We start from the raw sequence: 15,134 nt of genomic DNA, 5'->3' as shown, positions 1-15,134 counted from the left end.
CTACATGAATTAGAAATGTTTAACCACTAAACATGAATTAATATAATAGAAGCTACATGTCATACTTATGTTGGTAAAACAGACACCCATGTTGGTTTTTTTGAGTGTAGCTAGAAAATACAAACATACAAAACACTGGGTGGAGAAGACAGTTGGAAATTAATCATGTATATTTAAAGAAGAAATCAAACAAAGTGTGTGTGGGGGGGGGGGGGGGGGGGGGGGGGCAGAAGACCCAAATAGGCGAGGTGTTAATTCCTAGTTAACATTTCTTTGGAGCATTAGCTTGCTTGTTAAGCTGAAGCCTACAACTTCTTACCAGCTGCAAGTCCCCCTTCCTGCCCTCCCCATATTACAGTTTCTCTTGGTGATTCACAATAGCACCTTAAGGTGCACTGTGTGACATCCTTTCTGGGTAGTGAAGCATGAAGCTATAGCAGCCACACAGTGGAACCAACTTGTTTTTGTATAGAGTCCTCAAGGAAGACAAGATGACGTCTTTGCATCGTCTGTACATAGCCTAAATAGACTGACGGAAAATTGGATAGGGGCATGGTGACGCAGATATGCAAAGGTTCTTTGAGTGAAAAAATATCACATTTCCCAGATACTGGCCTCACAATACACACGCTATATAAGGGGAGTACTGGCACTTGTTACATTTGTCCAGGGGTCAATGGTTGTATCTCACAATTCAATATTTTACAAAGAAGACCCTTTTTTCACTTGAAACAGAAGCATGTGCCACTTCCTCTTGCTTTACTTTACAAGCTAAGCCTCGTAGGTTTAACAAGACCACAACATAACCCCGTCTGCAAACTCCCAAGAGAGGATAGAACTCTAACTCTAACTCTTGTTCTATTTTCCATTAAAACAGAACTTAAGTATCCTCATTTATTTCCAGTTCCGCTGTTACTGGAACAAAAATATTTTTAGCCTTCATTCTTTAGCAGTGCAGAAGTGGTCATAGCAATGGATGAAAAAACATTCAGTACAAAAGTGTAAAAATGCAATGAAGCGTCTTTCACTTTCATACATTTTTAGCCGACTGTGTCATCATTCACAAGTTTGACACTTAACACATTTACTACTGACAGGAATAAATGTGACAAAAAAACACCAAACTTTGAACAGTGTGATGGTGTTTGAAGAGCTGCCCTTCTACTATCAGTGTCAAATCAATGGTACTATTTTATCTTGCCACTAATGTAACATAGGTCTCCTGTATATGATGAAAGGTGTTTAAATGAGTAAAGAAAGAGAGCAACGTGTGAGTTACAGCTTCCAGTCCTTCCTGTTTGGATTCATGTGTTAAATGAACTATTTCTAAACAGAGGCAGTGAATTTATCATTTATGTAAACTGATAAAACACATGGAAAATGAAGGGGAACAAAAAGAAAGAATATCTGTCTTTGGTTATAGAGAAAACGTTTCCTTTTTATATTCCAGTTAAAGTGTTTCATGGTGTCTGAGTTTCATTATTAAACACTGAGCAACCTTCTGTAAGAGGGACGGGATACAGACTCCAGTGTGACGCAGTTTTATTTTAGGCAAGTTAAAACAAACTGTGTAACATTTTGTTGAGTTCATTGTAACAAAGATATTGAATCAAGTTTAAGCTAAAACTTCCTCAGCCTGTATAATAAAAATAAAGGCAGCGGTTAATGGTTCAATGCTAGCCCTCTTTGCCCTCTAGCCTCTAGTATCCACTCTCCTGTTCAGAGTCTTGGTGTTCACTTTAACAGTATTTTCACATTTGACAAACACATTTCTTCTGTAGTGAAGCCCAGCTACTTTCAGTTGAGACTCATGATTCCCTACTAGAGTTTTAGCATACGCGTAACCCCTCATCTTGAAAACTATCATTCTTTGTATGTGGCCCTAGATCAGTCATTTTTTTCAGCACCTGCAGCTCATTCAGGATGCTGCTGCTCGCCTCCTGCCTGGAAAGTGAAAGAGGAACAACATCGCACCTGTGATGCTCTCTCTCACGAGCTTTCAGTCCGTCTCAGGATCCACTTTAAAAATGTTGTTTTAACTCTTTATAGAATGGCACTGCCTTAATTAGCTAAACTTATCTATGTCCATTCTCCAGCTAGAGAACTGATCAACAATTAAGCTGCTCCCAGGATGCGTCCCCTGGAAAAACCAGGGATGATCGAGTCTTTGCAGTAGCTGGCCCTGTTTGAAATGACTTACAGGACATTTAAAGGACTGACACACACAACAGAGTACACTTATTTCACACTTCATGTTATTCTGAGCTTATAATGTGGTTGAATGTGTTGCTTCAGCACGTTTGCAATTGACCACAGGTGTCACATTGATGTGCCCTGTAATGGCACTATGGCTCCACCTGCTGGACATGCTTTCATCCTAAACTCCTAAAGCACTCTAATACAAAACCCTCTAAAGAGTAGAAAATGTGTGTTTGTAAGAGAGTTAACATATACATAACTGTTAATATGAAAACACTGCAGTAAAATACTGTACCAGTCATGCAGTTTTTTTAAAAAGGTTTAATTTCTGGCCTTTTTTGCCTATTTTTTTTTTACATAGGACAGCTGAAGAGAGACAGGAAACGTGGGGAACAGAGAGAGGGGGAAGACATGCAGGAAATGGTTGTGGCCGGGAGTCAAACCGTCAACCTCTGCTAGTCGTGTACTTGTGATGAATAGTGCAAAGTTGTGATCCTGGAGCACAGCTGAGAGTCTTACTGGAGCACAGACTAAACATAGATACAGTTAACCAGATTAAGACACCTAAAATAAAAAGTTTATGATGCTTAAAAATAGTCATAAAGGTTTTAAAGACATTCTAACACAAGTCAACCTAATCTAGTGAGTCTCCAAACATCATCTATCCATGATACAGCAGAATGATACAGCAACTGTTGATTCTGTTATCTTAGACCTGCAGAAATACAAGCTGGCATGCTCTTTACTGTGCAGGCGAAACTCAACAGGACATTTTTAAATTGTATTTTTCCTATAAGTTTGATAAAACTTTTTTCATAGTGCAATATGATATAATTGACAGTTAATTTAACAAAATCATTTAATGGGAATAGAAAATTAGTGCTAAATATCTGGTTGGTTAATGCAAGTTCTACAAAAGAGGGGTTATAAGGCAGGTCTGATTTTATTATATTTTCATAACTCTCCATCTGCTCATTTCTTCCATGCATTTTTGTATTATTGTAATCACAACTAATGTTGATTTTTTTAAACTTTGTTTTAGAGTTGGCCTATATCTTAAGACATGCTGCTGCATGTGCAAAGTGATTTAAAAAAAAAAAGCTAGAGTACTTGTAAAGGAGAAAGATATTGCTTTTCTGGTTATTACATTGATAAGGGTATGCTAAATATTGAATGTTAAAGCTCTATATCAGCATGTGAGGGAACGATTTCAACCTACTTGGCTCATGTTAATGATGGACAGGAAAGCCAAGATATTAATGTGTTTTTTTTTGTTGTTGACCTATTTGTGCTGCTTGAATATGACCATTAGGACAGTGTCCCCTGAAAGTCATCTGCACAAACATTTCATGCACACAAAAAACATCTCACTGTATGTCAAAAACATTTCACTAAACGCTTAAACAATTCACAAAAATCCCACAAATAATGTTGATTGAATACAATAAACATTTGTCAAAATGCTAAAAAAAAATGTATGAACAATTAAAACAACTCACAAAATAAAAAATATTGAATAAAACACAAAAATATTTCTGGAAATTCAAATACATTTTACAAAATGCTTAATTTTTTTCAGGTTTTGTCATACATTTTTTGCAGTTGATGAAAGGTTAAAGGTTGTTACAATGTTACAATGTTACAATGTCATTTAGCAGATGCTTTTATCCAAAGCGACGTACATATGAGAACAAGAACAACACAAGCAAAGATCTAGACAAGAGGAAACACGATCAGTAAGAGTAACAAAGTGCTTCAAGTCAATTTGGGTGCAGGTACTGCCACGCAGTGTAAAGGCAATGCACAAAAGTAAATAATGATTTTTTTTTTTTTTTTTTTTTCTTAATAAAATAAGGAACATCTACAATGAAGCAACCACACACTTTAAGACCTTCCATTATCATCATCAACAATTAACATCATCACAATAATGACCTAAGTACCAAGTGCTGGGTCACTCCAGAGCTGAACACAGATTCCCAGAGTAGAGCAGGACAGTGCGAGTCAACTGTAGCTGGAAGACATTATCTGCCACTGGGGACAACAGTGGACGCAGTCTAGCTAAGTGCATAGTGCTTCCTAAAGAGCTGGGTCTTTAGCTGTCTTTTGAAAGTAGAGAGGGACTCTGCAGATCGAATGGAGTTGGCCAATTCATTCCACCATTTAGGGACAACAGAAGAGAAGAGTCGAGCTAGTGATTTTGAGGCCTTATATGCTGGAAGGATTCCATATGTCATTAAATGTATTTTGCTTTTTAAGATATTTCTTGTGTTCTGTTTTTACGGTTTATAAAACAATTTTGAATATACTTTTTAAAACTTTTTTTTTTTTTTACCTTTCCACAAATGTCATTGCATTTTGTTCAGTTTTTCCGAGCTTTGCAACACAAATTGTCTCCAACTTTGTAAAAGTGTTTCATCTTTTGTAAAATTGTTTCCTTAAATATACATTTGTTTTGGCCTTGGTAAAACTGTTTTGCTGATGTAATTTTGTTTTATAAAATGTAAAAATGTTTTCCAAAATGTAAATTTGTCTCCAACTTTATAAGTGTTTCATCTTTTGTAAATTTGTTTTGTCCTTCAGGGCCACCGTAGATTGAATACGGGTGAGAGAGCACAGGTCAGGGTTTTGTTGGCATTCCTAAAGAGCACAGGGGGTTTTCACAGGGTGTGAGGTGAATTGGGGGGATACTGAGGGGATTAGATAGTTTGGATAAAGGGGAAGTTAGGGTAAAGGGGTGTATAGGGAGTATAAAAAGGGACTGCAACTCCCTTTTTACAGGCCTGCCCAAAAAGAAAGGAAACCGATCACATCCCCCCTCTTTTAAAAACTCTGCACTGGCTCCCTGTTTCTTTTAGAATTGATTTTAAAGTCCTTTTACTTGTTTTTAAAGCTCTTTACAGCCTTGCTCCTTCCCTTGTAAATGTTCCTCGTGTGTTTCACACAAACACCGGCCAGAGAGCTTTCTGTTTTTATGCCCCTAGACTATGGAACTCTTTGCCTCTGGACATCAGAACAGCGAGCTCTCTGGGTGTTTTTAAAAGTAAACATAAGACTTACCTTTTTAATCTAGCTTTTAATTTGGAGTAGTTTATTTTAGCCCTGGACTATTATTATTATTATTAATTTTTTTTTATTAATTTTTTTATTATTTTTTTTTTTATTATTTTTAATCATTATTATCTAAACCATTGTTTTAACATGTATTTATTTATCTTATTTATTTTGTGTTCATCTGATCTCGTTAACTCTACCTTATTTTAACTTTTCTTTCCACTCTTACTTATTTTATTAATTTTACTGTGTTGATTTTCTTTTATTTTTTTAAGTATTTCTTTTTTTTAATCATGCCTTTTATAATTTTACCATTGCTGTTGTTTTCTGACTCTCTGTTACTCTGTGAAGCACTTTGGGCTACATGTTTTTATGAAAGGTGCTATATAAATAAAGTTGAGTTGAGTTGTATTGTGGTTTTGGTTAGGTCAGGCATGTCCAAAGTATGGCCCTGGGGCCAATTGCGGCCCAAGGTCCATTTATTTATGGCCCCAAGCTTCCATCTTAAAATGTGTTATAGCACAGAAATTAATCACATGCTGAATCATCTGTACATTTGCAGTTTCTTTCAAGCGCACAAACAAAACTAAAGTCAATCCAGAAATGTCTCAAAAAGCTTCATATGGACTACCTGTCCAAAGCCAAAGCTCTGGGGATACCGCAAGACGGCAATAAAGAAGAAACACAAGAACTCTTAAAGCTGACAGGTTTTCAAATTAATGTTTTTATCATGATGTGAAAATGTTCTTGATGAATGCTAAAAGTTCAGAAGACACAAAAGAGAACACAAGACAAGATCAAAATCAGGAAATTGTACAGGAAAGGGAAAAATTTGGTGCAGAAAAAATGTTCAGAATGCAGGAAAATAATTATTTTGTTCTAAAAGTGTTGTCTGCTGATCAGACAAGTCTAAAAGAAGTGTGATGAAATCCAGATCGTGATCCTGCTATAGGAAAATAATGATATGATATTTTTTCCCACATTGCCCGACCCTTATTAAAAACATTTCCCCCAGAAGAAGATAAAGTCTGCTAATGTTTACATGGCTTGTGGAAAACTGAAGACTTCCTAGTTACTGTTTTATTGAGAAAAAAATTAAAATAATTGTTATTAAATAGATATTTCATATATAACTTTTAGGATTCCTAAGTCTCAGTAGGAGTCACTGGCCCCATGTATTCTGACAACATCAAATGTGGCCCTCTTTGAAAAAAGTTGGGACACCATTGGGTTAGGTTTTCGTTTTGTTTTGTTTTCTTGAGCTCACTGTTTGACTCCGGAGCAGAAGGGGGCGGTAATGCGCCATTAATCTGTGAAACATGAAAAAGAAGAAGAAGAAGTTGCCCGAACACGGAAAAGGAGTGTGACATCAACAGACTGATGTTGGGACATTATGACAGCTCTCTAGTTAACTGGTCTGTGTGAGAGACCTTGAAACACTTAGCTAACCAGTGTTTGTGGTCAGTACAACCAGCCGGGGAAACCAGGACCACCACGAAGAAGACTCACAAACTTGATTTGCACTGACATCAACTTCTACAGATCTTTGTTTACGAGCTTTGTTTACACTATATTTCCCTCCTGTCTTGATCTTGGTAAGTTAAACTAACAAGTGGAACCTTTAAATATCACGTAGAGTCGAGTTAATGTGTATATTTCTGTGTTTATCCGTCAGTTCAGAGTTTTGTCGAAATCGAAAGTACAGCACTGAGGGCCCGAGGAAGTCATGGCTGACAGTATGGACGAAGACATGTCGGAGGAGCCTGTACCTCTCAGGCAAGACCTCACCTGCCCCGTGTGTCAGGGCATCTACCAGGACCCCGTGCTGCTCCCGTGCTCACACAGCTTCTGCCGGGTCTGCTTGCAGAGGAGTCTGGAGATCAAGAAACGCTGTCCGGTGTGCCGTGGGGAGTTTGAGGAAGGCCAGGAGATTGCCAACCGTGCGCTCAGGGACGCATGTGAGACCTTCCTCAAACACTCAAGCTGGCGGCCCAACTACAAACCGGCCAGTGAGGACATCTGTAACATTCACCTGAAGCCTCTGGAGCTCTACTGTGAGAAAGACGAGGAGCCTGTGTGTGTTGATTGTGTGTCTCTGCACAACACACACAGGCTGTGGTCACTGAGAGAGGGAGCTCCAATATGTAAGGTAAAGTGTTACCAGGTGTTGAAACGATTCCATAAAAAATGTGACCATTTAAAACAGGGGGAACCTATCCTGGCAGCTTTATTAATGTCAGATACTGTTCCCAGTCTGTTCCATAGGAAATGAGACTCACACCTCTTTTAAATTCATACTACTGACTTCTTTCCCCACAACAGATAAGTCCTGTGATTTTCAGGCTGGTAACATTAGATTTGACCATTTAAAACATGGGGAATGCATCCTGACAGCTTGGAATACTACTGTCAGATACTGTTCCCCCTCTGATCCATAAGAAAGGAGGCTCACACATCTTTCAAATTCATACTACTGACTTCTTTCCCCACAACAGATAAGTCCTGTGATTTTTAGGCTGATGACATTAAATTTGACCATTTAAAACAGGGGGAACACATCCTGACAGTAATATTCCAAGCTGTCAGGATGCGTTCCCCCTGTTTTAAATGGTCAAATCTAATGAATCAGCCTAAAAAAGTCAGTTTTGAACCTTAGCTCTCTCCACAGTGCCTCTGTGGTACGAGCACAACAGCTTGGGGGGCGAGCTTTTTGTGAACGCGCGCTTCCTTCACCCTTTGGGCCATTTCGGACGGGGGCGGGACTAGGGGAAACATACTTCGACGACGAGGAAACAGAGCTTGAGCTTGAACAATTTGACATGAAAAACACAAAAAGTCCTCTCACCTCAAGTTCAGCTGTCTTACTCCAGAGAAGACTATGTAGATGAGCTCTGATCCTAATTCTGGATATCACCATACCCCAATTTAAGAGACAGCGCCCTTTGGTGGTGAGATATAACGAGTGTGACCGACCAACCGGTGTGACAACCAATCCCGTTCTCCCCTATACACCTCATGTGCTCTTTTTTGTTTTTAAAAGTTTGCTTCAGTGGCTTTTTATGGAAAATCTGATACACTCTCATACAGAAAGATTTAGCAGTGGTATATTCATTAAATAAATATAAGATTAGATGTGTTACATGATATGTAATAAATCCTTTGTAATGGTAGCAGAGCAATGATTACGATTATGATATTAAAATGTTGTAATCCTTCTCTGAGCCTTTAGTTCCATTAGACTTTGCATCAATCAGCCATATAGTCTATGTTTATACATCTCTTTAAGTGCAGCCTTTATATGCACCTCGCCTTTGGTTATAATCTGAATCAACAATTAGTGGTCACTTGTTGTAACCTTTCAACCACCAAAATGATCTTGTTATAAATTAGTACCCCCGTGTTTATGGGTTATTATACCAGGCACCAATCTTAAAACATTTTTCTCATTCAGCTTTCTGTCTTTTGTTACCTTGTGTTCTGCTCTATCTCCATGCAGAAGGAGCTTGGGTTCAAGGTCCAGATTTTTGAAAAGAAAATGGAACTCTACAAGAAAACAACGCAGAAACTCAACAAAGCTGTGGAACACATCACGGTAGTTAATGCTGCTGCTGTTACTGTTTTCATCAATCAAGACGTCCCATACTGTACAGAGAAACAGCTCACTTAACACTCTATACCGCACTGATTTAGATTTCATAATAATAAATACTCCTCTTTGGCTTAATGTAGCATCAAGCTGGGCAGGCAGAGAAGCAGATCAAGGCAGAGTTTGAAAAGCTCCGACAGGAACTTGTCAAAGAAGAAGCTATTCGTCTGCAGGCCCTTGGTTCTGAGGAGGATGAGAAGATCGCTGCCTTACGGGAGCTGAATGAAAAAACGAAAAGGGACATTGTTGCTCTGAAAGATATCATCGACTCTCTGAAAAAAGAGATGGGCAATGAGGATCTACCCCTCCTGCGGGTAAGAAAAGGAGGATCATCACCACAGTTTTATGAGTGTATCTTTTTTTCTCTTATGTTTATTAATCTGAATTTCTCGTTTTCTGTTTTTTAGAATTTCAAGACTTTAAAAAAAAAGTGAGTAACTGGAAATAACACTGAATGAATATGTTGCACTTGATAATCTCCACATAAATATGAGCAGTAAAGTGACAGAGAAGTACACTTCAACACATTTACATTGCATTTGCTTAATTTAATGTAATGTCTGTTGGTAAATATATATTACTATCTTTGCTTTAGAGCCCAGTGGACTGGTGAGGACCCTTGCCTTCGTGAAGACTCTCTTCTGAATATGGACAAGCATGTTGGTGCTTTGAGCTTCAAAATCTGGAAAAGCCTGCAGGCCCATGTCAAATATAGTAAGTAAATCAAACAACCAATCAATCAATCAGACTTGATTTATTGTAACACAAAGTGCTGTACATAAAAACAACTTAAAATAGAATAAATTAAGAAAAAGATCCCATCCCCAAACCCCCCCCACACACACACACACACAATCCTAAGGTTAAGAACACAATATATGCAACAATAGTAATAAAAACAATAAAAATAAAATAAATAAATGAAAAATAAAAAAGAAGTTGCTGAACGAACTGAGGAAACGCTCTCATGATATCTTAATGAGGAAACACTGGAGGTAAATTAAGATGTTAAAACTCAACACAGTCCTTATTAGTGTGGGGGAGTACCAACTTGAATGTTAGCACATTCAAAAAACATCCTTCTTTATGCTTTAATTAATTCTAAGGGCAACAGTGTGTTCAACAAATGTTGCGATAACACAAAACGGCATCTTGTCTTGTCCTGTGTGCAGATCCTGTGGTGTTGAACCCGAACACAGCCTCTCCGTGGTTCTCCTTGAATGAAGACCTGACCAGTGTGAAGGAGAGCAAAGAGCGACTTACCGTCCCTGACAACCTGGGGCGCTTTGATTCCTGTCTCTTTGTCCTGGGTGCCGAGGGTTACACCTCTGGGAAACACAGATGGGACATCATTGTCGGGGACAACCCCAAGTGGGTGGTAGGAGTGTGTAAGGAGTCAGTGGCCCGTAAAAAGAAGTTCACTATCTCTACAAAGCGAGGCGTGTGGTCCATAGGACTAAGCAAAGGGGTGTACACTGCCTTAACACCTGAGCGTACAGAGCTTCAGGTGCAGCAGCGCCCTGAAAGAATCCGAATCAAGTTAAATATCGATAAAGGAGAAGTGTCGTTCTGGGATGGGGGGACAGCGAAGCACCTGGTCACTTTAGAACACAAGTTTGATGAGAAGATGTTCCCCTTTTTTGGCCCTGGACTCCACGATTCACCAATGATTCTGGCTCCAGGGAAAATAGCAGTACACACCTCATGACTGGCTTATACACTGCAGTGAGATATGGAATGAAAAATCCATTCTAATAAAATTAGGATTAGCTTAAAAAAAGAAAGAAACAGGAAATACAGAAAAAAATGAGATAATCAGACGGAGATAAACTAGTTTGGATATTCAAAAATGGCACAACTTCAATCATTTGTTACACAGTATATATATGTAAGTGTATTAATGCACTGCTTCATAAATACTCATAGTCATTTGAGAAATGGCTGAAAGGATGAGACTGACACTTAGATTTGGCATAAATATCTATATCAGAAACAAAAGTAAATCAAAAATAGAACTTTAAGTGTATAAACCGTGGTTAAAAACATGCCAGCCACCAATGAATGGCTAACTTATGAGTAATCAAAAACCCTGTTATCTGTGTGATGATGGAAAAACTGGGAAGAAAATTAAAGACTGAAACTAAAATGTCATAAAAAGAGAAGGATACTTGTGGTTGGCAGAAAGACCAAAGATGATATGTGTGCCTTAGGAAACTAGATTGGCCAGTCGTGTCACCTCATGATGACAAAACAGAACAGAAATGTAATACAAACGAACAGGCAGCATGAAAGATGCTTATGACTAATAGTAATTAAGTCTGAAAGGCTTGATTACACCTCCCCGACTTATTTGTGCACTGAGCAAAACTACGCGCGTCCAGCTCTTCATTGTAAAAGAAATGGGAAACGGGCTTGTAACTATTCAAGTTGCTTTGCTTTTATGGCTGTTTTGTACATTTTTTTCTTGTTGAAAGAGGTGGTATCGTGCTTTTTCATGTTTAAAATATAAACATTTACTTAAATGGAGCATTTCACTTCCAATTGTGATCAAAGTGTCATACTGTGAGACAAACAGTTGAAATAATCACAGGATGAGATCCCAGGCTGCTCTGCTTGTTCAAAAACTCACATTCATGTCAGCTTAAGATTTGTTTAAATTGTGACGTTACTGATTTGTGAATCTTCTCAATAGAACAAAATCAACACTGAAAACAAAAATGTCCTCTGTTCTTCATTGTTGGAGATTTTCTCTTTTTTTTTGTCCCTTTCCAGACTTTCTGTGTCAGACTTGGAGTCCTAAACGTATGATCACATATGTTGATTAGTCATTTTGAAAAGTAAAACACAACTTAGTAGCATGGCAACAATGGAGGAGGCTTCCAAAGTACTGGGTTACGGGGTAGCTGGGCAGTCTTAAAGAGAGCGTCTAAATTAAATGTTTTGGAGGCTGAAATTAGGGTTTTTAAAAACACCAGCCTGGAATCAGTTAAGACATTTTTTGGAAGTGTAAGCTACTTCAAAAGGTTTCAGAAGGACAATATAAAGCTTGAAATTAAGCATGATACCCTCTCTTGAAATAGTTTCAAACCAAAGAATGGGCAAGCTTTACGCTTGGGGAATGAGTTTTTCTGTTGGTGTACTACTTTTATATGATGCTGATTCTGCTGTAGTCTAAAATGTTTATGGAGTTATGGAAATTGTTGGTTTTATGATTTTTATATTAGATTGGCGTTTATCAATCACGACATGTATGGGCAGGAAAATAGTAATGTTTAGCAGTGCTTTCAGTGGAATTTAGAAACTTCTATGGCAAATGCTCCTGCTTTGATGTTTCTATTTGAACTCTCAATAAAAATACATACAAACTAAATTTGTTCTGTTTCAATAAGAATCTCACATAACTACATATGAAGAGAAAGGAAATGCTTCCTTTGGGAAACAATGTGCAACTCTCATTACTTTAGTGAAGTACAGATACTCCTGGCCAAATGTTACTCCAAATTAAAGTTGCTCTGTCAAATTATTAAAATACTGAACCACTTGCTTTTAAAATATTTAAGTATTCAAACTATTTTTTTTTAATCACCAACAATCATTGGTGAACATTGTGCTACGTTATTATATTTTTTAAGTACATGCTACGGTTTCCAGATTCAATGCTCCAAAAAGCAATAAAATTAAAAACCAGCCATAAAATGAAAAATGACTACCATGTTATAGCAAGCACAGACAAGACTTTGTTTTAAATGCTCATCTAGAGGTAAACAAATGTTTAGCTACATACTTTGGCATGCTTTCTCGTGGTGGATGGTGAATTTTTGTTGGCCATAATTAAGTTTGTGTGTGTTAAACAGTAAACATGTAAAACAATACAAATCATTACTTATTTCAAAAACCTCAAACATGGGCTGAAGATATGTCTGTGGGTGTTCAGGTGCAGAATCCTCCTCCTCCTCTGTAGAAGCCATCATTACCACCACTATATGACCTGCCTAATCTGAGTGGCATTTGCTCAGTGTTTGCTTTTTTGTTCAACCATGGATACATGCAACATATGGGTATGGCAACACCACTTCGACAAACCACTTGCAGAATGATAGAGACAGTTTATTGCATTTTGGAACTGAACAGATTTTAGAATAGAAAAGAATATTCACCTGCTGACCTCAGAGCAAAGGCAGTGACTAACACAAGCATTCATAGAGAGATACTGGAGTCAAAAGTCAGAATGCTGGTGGATTTTCAAAATAAAAGCCATCTAAAATATGGTAATTATGTATTTGGCATTAAAATAAATTTCAGTTTCCACTGATATGTTTTGAGTCAGACTGAAAGGAGAAAACCTCACAATGTGATGCTGCCAATTTCAGCTACACCTGATTTGGAATTTCAAAATAAAAGCCATTGGAAATGTAGCATATTAGTGAGGACTTTGGATATTTTCAATGTGAGATTATTTAATAAAGCCGTGTTTCCACTGACTAATTTCAGTTCAGACTAAAAGTAGACAAAATTCTGACTTTTATCTTAGAATTCCGACTTCAATCTAAAAATTCCGACTTTATTCTCAGAATTCTGACTTCTTTCTAAACAAGTGAAATAGCCCACCACTGCCATCCAGCGGAGGAGAAACAAACCTTTTTAACATCTGGATAGAGCCCTCTGTGCGAAAGAGGATTAAGGCCACTGAAAAAAATAAGGAGATTATAGTCAGAATTCTGCGATTAAAGTCAGAATTTTGAGATTAAAGTCAGAATTCTGCAAGAGTACCCTACTGCAGGCAAGATGGCGCCGCCACAACATCCACACCGGAAGTCCATACCGGAAGTCCATACCGGAAGTTACAAAGCTAAAAACGTTGCAATAACACCCACACCGGAAGTCCATACCAGAAGTTACAAAAATAAAAGCCTTCAAAAAACAGGAACGTGAACGCAAAATAAAAGCCTTCAAAAACACGTAGGTTTACGCGTAATTCTATGAACTTTTTTGCACTTACATTTTAATCGTATCAGTATTATTGACTAGTTGATTGACTCCAAAAGTGTATAGGCTGTTGAGAATTCAAGTTACTTAGAAGCCTGCACGAATCACTAAGTTATAGTGTTAACGTCTCAGCCATGCACAGCCTTTTGTTCCGAGTGTGTGTTGAAATACTTAAAGCTGATTATGATGCTGCCATGATGACATCTGCATATGCCTCTCTTGTTTTGTCTGGGTCATATGTTATTTTATGTTGTGTTAGCCTGACTGTACCTCACCTGCCCACCAGTTCCCTGTGGTGTGTGTCTTGCCCCTGCACACCTGCTTGCCTTTGACTGATTCCCCCAGTGACCCCTCTTCCTTCCTGCACAGCTGTTCCCCACAGGTTCATTATGATAACTGTGCAGCGTGCAGGAGTCTCTTTCCATGGGGACTTGTCACATTATCTAAGTTTGCTGTAGTGTTTGTTCCAAATTACCTTGCATGCTGTCTGCCTATGTGATCACATGTATAGATTAATGAATGAATGAAATACAGATCCAGAGTAGATCCACAGTCACGAGAGAAGAGCAGAATGTTATCTATGGTGCAGGGGCGAGTGGAGGAGGAAAATGTAGAGGTGTGTGGTGACTGTTTCTTTTTTAACATAATTTGTAACACGTTACAATGACACAGTGACAGGGGTGTTCATTAACCACAAGAACAAACGGAGGGAATGGTTTCTCCTTCTATTTTGAGACATTAGATGGGCATAAACACTCTGAGCTTGTCAAACAGTTTTATTCAGATTGAATGCTTGATGCATGTACACCAATGTCTTAACAAGATCACTTTATTTGGCGTCCATGAAAACATTGAAGTTGGAACCTTCAATTAGAATGACTAGAAAAACTGCAAATGTATACATAGCTACTGTTTCTTTCCATCCAACCCCTACTTGAAATGTAGAATTATACTTTATTTTATGTTCTTTTAATGTTATATGTATGATGTCTTAACCCTTTTGTATTGATAATGTTGTACTTGAAAAAGAACAATGCACTTTTGCTATTACAAACTCCAAATCAACATAGAATATTAGGACTAAAATATTTCAACTTGAGGCACCACTGTCAGCCACTGATGATAGATGTACAGTACACATTTCTGGGGAGCCTCTGTTGTTTTTGTGGTGAATATAGATCTCTGTGTACAGCTTGAGTGTATTTTCCCTCTTACTTACAGTCTTTTCCTTCTCATCCCCTCCCCCCAC

The 15,134-nt window shown here is 38.0% G+C and overlaps 1 protein-coding gene across 1 annotated transcript; it reads left to right on the top strand.

Moving 5' to 3' along the window:
- The first annotated feature begins 6,567 nt into the window (after positions 1-6,567).
- trim35-28 (tripartite motif containing 35-28) lies at positions 6,568-12,269 on the top strand. The gene is made up of 7 exons (XM_034698278.1): positions 6,568-6,848; positions 6,929-7,402; positions 8,750-8,845; positions 8,983-9,213; positions 9,307-9,329; positions 9,495-9,613; positions 10,072-12,269. The coding sequence occupies exons 2-7, from the start codon at positions 6,980-6,982 to the stop codon at positions 10,605-10,607; spliced, it is 1,428 nt and encodes a 475-aa protein (XP_034554169.1). The 5' UTR covers positions 6,568-6,848; positions 6,929-6,979; the 3' UTR covers positions 10,608-12,269.
- The last annotated feature ends 2,865 nt before the right edge of the window (positions 12,270-15,134 follow it).

This window comes from Notolabrus celidotus, chromosome 12 (assembly GCF_009762535.1).
Source record: "Notolabrus celidotus isolate fNotCel1 chromosome 12, fNotCel1.pri, whole genome shotgun sequence".
NCBI lineage: Eukaryota > Metazoa > Chordata > Actinopteri > Labriformes > Labridae > Notolabrus > Notolabrus celidotus.
The sequence above is the reverse complement of the archived record's forward strand: the minus strand, read 5'-3'. Positions and strand labels throughout refer to the sequence as shown.

Coding starts and splice junctions, on each gene's coding strand:
- trim35-28 (XM_034698278.1), top strand. CDS start 6,980: ATGGCTGACAGTATGGACGAAGACATGTCGGAGGAGCCTGTACCTCTC. Junction 9,214..9,306: donor AGGATCTACCCCTCCTGCGG/GTAAGAAAAGGA, acceptor TCTGTTTTTTAG/AATTTCAAGACTTTAAAAAA. Junction 9,330..9,494: donor TTCAAGACTTTAAAAAAAAA/GTGAGTAACTGG, acceptor TCTTTGCTTTAG/AGCCCAGTGGACTGGTGAGG.